This window comes from Myotis davidii, unplaced genomic scaffold, assembly GCF_000327345.1.
Source record: "Myotis davidii unplaced genomic scaffold, ASM32734v1 scaffold1395, whole genome shotgun sequence".
In the NCBI taxonomy this organism is placed as follows: domain Eukaryota; kingdom Metazoa; phylum Chordata; class Mammalia; order Chiroptera; family Vespertilionidae; genus Myotis; species Myotis davidii.
Window position 1 is genome coordinate 267,053 of NW_006288604.1, and position 4,887 is coordinate 271,939.

Below are 4,887 nucleotides of genomic sequence, written 5' to 3' on the forward strand. Positions count from 1 at the left end.
GCTGCTCCGCTGATTGCAGCTGCCCCTCGGCCAGGTTCCTGCTCGGGTCGTGAGGACCCTGCGGCGCCTCAGCCTGCGGGGCGGGCGGCCCTCCCGCTCGGGGAGGGACTCGGGTCCTCCACTGCCCACGCCAGCCTCTGGGAACCTGCCAACGTGTGGGGACAGGAAGGTTCAGCGACAGAGGGCCTGCCGACAAGTTGCCCCAAAAGGCAGCCCCTGGGGACCCAGCCCTGAGCGTGTGTCTCTTCATTTGGTTGTAGGATGAGGGCGCCAGCCGCCCTGGGCGTCACGCTGGCCGTGGCCTGCAGCCTCCTGTTCTTCCCCGTCCTGAGGGGCCAGGCCCTCTGGGGTAAGTGACAGGTGGGTGGGGTCTGAGGACCTGGCAAAGACCCCGCCCTCGATTCCAGAGCAGAGGGCGCTGGGGCGCAGAGGCAGGTGGGAGGCCCGCGGGTTCTCTCCCTTCCCAGAAAAAGAAGAGCCATTCATGAGTTTAACAGAATTAAAACAGCTCCTTCTGGAAAAGAACCGATTTTCCCAGGAGTGCTCAACAGACGTCCATTTACCTGCTCAGGTACTTGGAGCAGGAGAGTGTTTGGGAGCAGCTGCTGGCTCCTTTGCCGTAAGTCCCTTCCGTTAAGTACCTGATGTGGTACCCTCAGGGAATCAGGGTGTTACATCACCAGACCTGGTGACTAAAGCAGAAAGTCCTGCCCATGAAAGAAAGTAAGATGCAGATGATGGACAGCAGGAAGCAGAGGCGTGGCCAGCAGGGAGAGGCGTGGCCTGCAGAGGAGAGGCGTGGCCAGCAGAGGAGAGGCGTGGCCAGCAGAGGAGAGGCGTGGCCAGCAGACGGGAGAAGCAGGGAGCAAGCAGCCTTTGTTTAAAAAGGAAAAAGTTGACAAATTCATTCCAGTTCCTTAGACTTCGTATCCTTTACTTGGAACCAGGCATTTTAACCTGGAAATGGATTTGCAACATTGTGGACCGTGTGCACCGGACTCCCAACCAGCAGATGCTCAATTCTCGCAGCTCTGGAGCCTGAAGTCCAGTCCAGGCGCCGTGGACCTGGGGTCACAGGGGAGGCCCGGGGTCTCTGCTGTCAGGGCCTGGGCCCTGTTCGTGAGGCCCCACCTCCTGCCGCCCTCAAAGGGGCCACGGAAGGTCAGCCGTGAATTTGAACGACAAACAGACCATGGCTCTTCCTGGCCATCCCAAGGACTAAAAGATAAAACAAAGTGGGCGTCTTTTCACTGGAAGCTGCGGGCACATTGGAGTGGTTTATCTTTCGTTAAAAGCACAGGCTAAGCCCCAGCCGGTTTGGCTCAGTGGATAGAGCGTCGGCCTGTGGACCGAGAGGTCCCGGGTTCGATTCTGGTCAAGGGCACAGGCCCTGATTGCAGACTCCTCCCGGCCAGGGCCCTGGTGGGAGCTCGTGCAGGAGGCCCCAATCGATGTGTTTCTCTCACATTCATATTTCTTTCCCTCTCTCCTCCACTCTCTCTAAAAATCAATTGAAAAATATCCTCTGGTGAGGATTTAAAAAAAGAAGCACGAGTTAAAAGAGGCAAATATTACCATGAGTTTTCTGTATTGCTGGTTCAGGCAACAACAATATTCAGAAAAGGCTGTAGAGAATCGTGCGGCCGGGGCCAGTGAGAAAAAGGCACGGCCGCCGCACCCACCTGAGGCCTAGCAGTGGGTCCGTCCTGGTGCCCGGGCACCGGCGCTCTGCCCGCAACGAGCTGCCACAGGTTAAGGTGGGAGGACGGGCAGGGGCCCAGCTGCACCACGGAGAGGCCGACAGGACGCGGTGCTGGCCGTTCGTGCTGCGCTGAGGGTGGCACTGGTTCCACAGGGAAGTCCGAGGACTCGCACGCGCTCAGCGTTCTGGAAGAGAGCCGGCGCCTGGAGGACGCGGCCACCCACAGCACGAGGGAGAGGTACGTCGGCGCCCACAAAGGGGACCGGCCATGCCCGGCCCGGTGCCTGGTCCTGTGACACCTTCTTCGCCTGTTTCCTGAGTTTCATCTCACAGCCACCTCCAAACTGGCCCAGAGTCTCCGTTTTGCAAATTCAGAACCGGAGCTCACGTGGACTAATGCACTTACCACCGTCTGTGGAGGCAACGGAGGAAGCACTATTCAGTCTCCCAGTCTTTCTCTGGCAAAACAGAGCCAAGCACAGCCATCGCCCGGCCAATGACCGATCCCGGCCTGGGGGCGGGGGAGGGGTGGTGGAAGTCCTGACGGGTGGGCGGCTCCTCTCCCAAGAATTAGGCACTTGCTGCGGAGACAGGGCCACGGCTGCTGGGATAGAGCCCGTGTTCACCAGGGCTGTGGGACTAAATCTGCCCACGTTCTCTCTTTTATAAAAATTTGTTCAGAGAGGAAGGGTGAGGGAGAGAGCGATAGAAACATCAATGATGAGAGAGAATCATGGATTGGCTGCCTCTACACTGGGATCGAGCCACAACGTGGGCATGTGCCCCAACCAGGAATGGAACCGTGACCTACTGCTTCATAGGTCGATGCTCCTGGGAACACCAGCTGGGCAAGAAGCAGTAGATTTTATATCTCCCCTTTGTGCCGTAGAAACCTCAAGAAAAGAGACATCATTTCTCCATCTCGGCTTCTGTCTTCTCCCAAACTCCCTGAACCAACAAGCCGAGCTATTTCCCGAGCAGCGGAGCTCGTGGAGACGTCCGTGTGGGCGATGAACAGAAGGGTTTACCTGAGGCCGTCACAGCCTCCAACAGGTGAGCGAGCGCTCGGAGGGGTCCCGGTCCCCCCGGAGTGCCCGCCAGGAGTACCCCTTCAGGGGCCGGGCGGGGCCCCAGGAAGGCATGACTGCTACTCACACGCAGGACTGACCCAGCAGTTGGTAAAACACAATCTTCTGTTTTTGTTCGTCTGAGGATAAACTGTTTCTCTCCTATTCAAATTGGGTTTGGAGAACCAGCTCGAAATTAATTTGTGAACAAACAGCAATAGACTTGGCAAAAGAAAAACCCACAAAAACGAAAGAGCCTGTTTTCTGGGGTCCTGACCTGGAACATTCACCAGCATCTCCTGCTATTTCCTTCATCTTTACAGAAATTTCAAGCCCACTCTCCATTTGGTCACCATCTCGTCAGAGGGCTTGGTCCGGCAGGGTTTAGGCGGGGAGGGTAGATACCAGGTGGTCGCCGTCCACTGAAGCATCGCGTGGCTGGACACAGGCCTCAGCTGTGCCGTGTGCCACCGAAGACGTGCCCAGCGAGGTCATGGTCACCCCGAGAACTGGCCTTCCCCGGGCTCAGAGCTCTTGAGACCCGCTTTTCCAAAAGATCAGAAAAAATAAAATTTAAAAGCCCGTCTCCTGAGCAGTGGGGATGCTCTTGGGGGTTGAGCAGGAGGATTATTATGTGGGACCCAGACCCGGAGCCCACGGCAGGTGCTGGGCCAGGGGGCGTGGCCTCACAGAGGGTTTACGCCGATGTGTTCCCCAGATGCTCTGTCGGAGGAGCTGCTGAGCACCATCGCCAACGTGTCAGGGTGCCTGCCCCACATGCTGCCCCCACAGTGTCCGGACACCTGCCTGGCCGACAAGTACCGGCTCATCACGGGAGCCTGCAACAACAGGTAGCTCATCACCCCTGACCTGCAGGTGGGATTGGAACCGGACTCCCTCCCGACCTCTGTCCTGGCCCTCACCCATCTCTACACGTCGTCTGAATGCCCGTCTGGCCGTTGCTGCCTTCCACATGGTCCTGTGTCCAAATGGCAGGGCCTCTGGGACCCCACACCCTAGGGTGGAGGTGGGGAAAGGGTCACACAGGGTGACCAGGAACGCGGAGGAACAAGCAGGGTGCGTGATAGGCGGGTTTCGGGCCTCAGCCTCGTGCTGTGGGCAGGCCCCACTCGCCGATCGGGGCTGAGACGGGACCAGCAGGGGGACGCGCGGTTCCTCCCTGCGACAGGCACACAGACAGGCCTGCCTAGGAGAGGCCGGGACTCAAATGTAGACAAAGACCACCCTGGGTGCTGAGAGGCAGAGAGCAAAGGTCCCGACCGCCACCTCGCTTCTGAGCTGAGGAAAAAAAAACAGCAGGTCCGACCTGCTTCTCGCAGCCTCTTCGCACACAAAATGCACGTGTGAGGCGGGAGCAGGCGCAGCGCCCGGGCGGGGTGGGCGCCTGAGGGACGAGACACCAGCAACTTTCCAAACTGCATCTTTGTGGGAGCCCCCAAGTCTCTGTCCTGCAGGGATCCCCCCCCGCCCGTGCGGCCCCCGTGTGAGGGGCACCTGAGCCAGAAGGGCTGTTGAAAGGTGGGAAGGTGTGTCCTGGGCTGAGGGAAGGGCACACCTGGAACCTGGAACGTGAGAGGATCCAGGTCCATGCGCCCCCAGGAGCCCATTCACTCGGTGGCCCCCCTGGTGTGAGTCTGGCTGGAGGCGGCATTGAGCCAGGGCCCGGGGGAGCCTGCCCGGGGGCTTCCCTTGAGGATGGTTTCTTGTAGGTGGACCTGCTGCCTCCCCCCTCCTCCTCCCGCCCCTCCCCACTCACCTGGGCACCGTTGTCTCCACAGAGACCATCCCCGGTGGGGCGCCTCCAACACGGCCCTGGCCCGGTGGCTGCCGCCCGCCTACGAAGACAGCATCAGTGAGCCCCGAGGCTGGAACCCCCACTTCTTATACAACGGGGTTCCCCTGCCCCCGGTCAGTGCCCGACACTGTGTGACCTGCATTAGGGTTAGGCTCCATGACCTGTCCCTGAGCCCGGGGGGAGGTAGCGGGCTGTGTGCGGTGTCTGTGGGGTCCCCTCCCCCTCCCCCTCTCCCCTGCGGGTAGGGCCCCTTGTGGCAGAGGAACTCACGTCATCCGGTAGCGAGGGGAGCGCAGGTTAAA

The 4,887-nt window shown here is 59.9% G+C and overlaps 1 protein-coding gene across 1 annotated transcript in view; it reads left to right on the top strand.

Moving 5' to 3' along the window:
* The window catches only part of TPO (thyroid peroxidase), a 16,863-nt gene that overhangs the window by 2,916 nt on the left and 9,060 nt on the right, over positions 1-4,887 (top strand). The window contains exons 3-7 of the mRNA XM_015561790.1: positions 261-349; positions 1,856-1,940; positions 2,592-2,755; positions 3,488-3,620; positions 4,569-4,698. Coding sequence (XP_015417276.1) covers positions 262-349; positions 1,856-1,940; positions 2,592-2,755; positions 3,488-3,620; positions 4,569-4,698 — 600 coding nt within the window. The 5' untranslated portion in view covers position 261. The remainder of the gene's footprint in view (positions 1-260; positions 350-1,855; positions 1,941-2,591; positions 2,756-3,487; positions 3,621-4,568; positions 4,699-4,887) is intronic.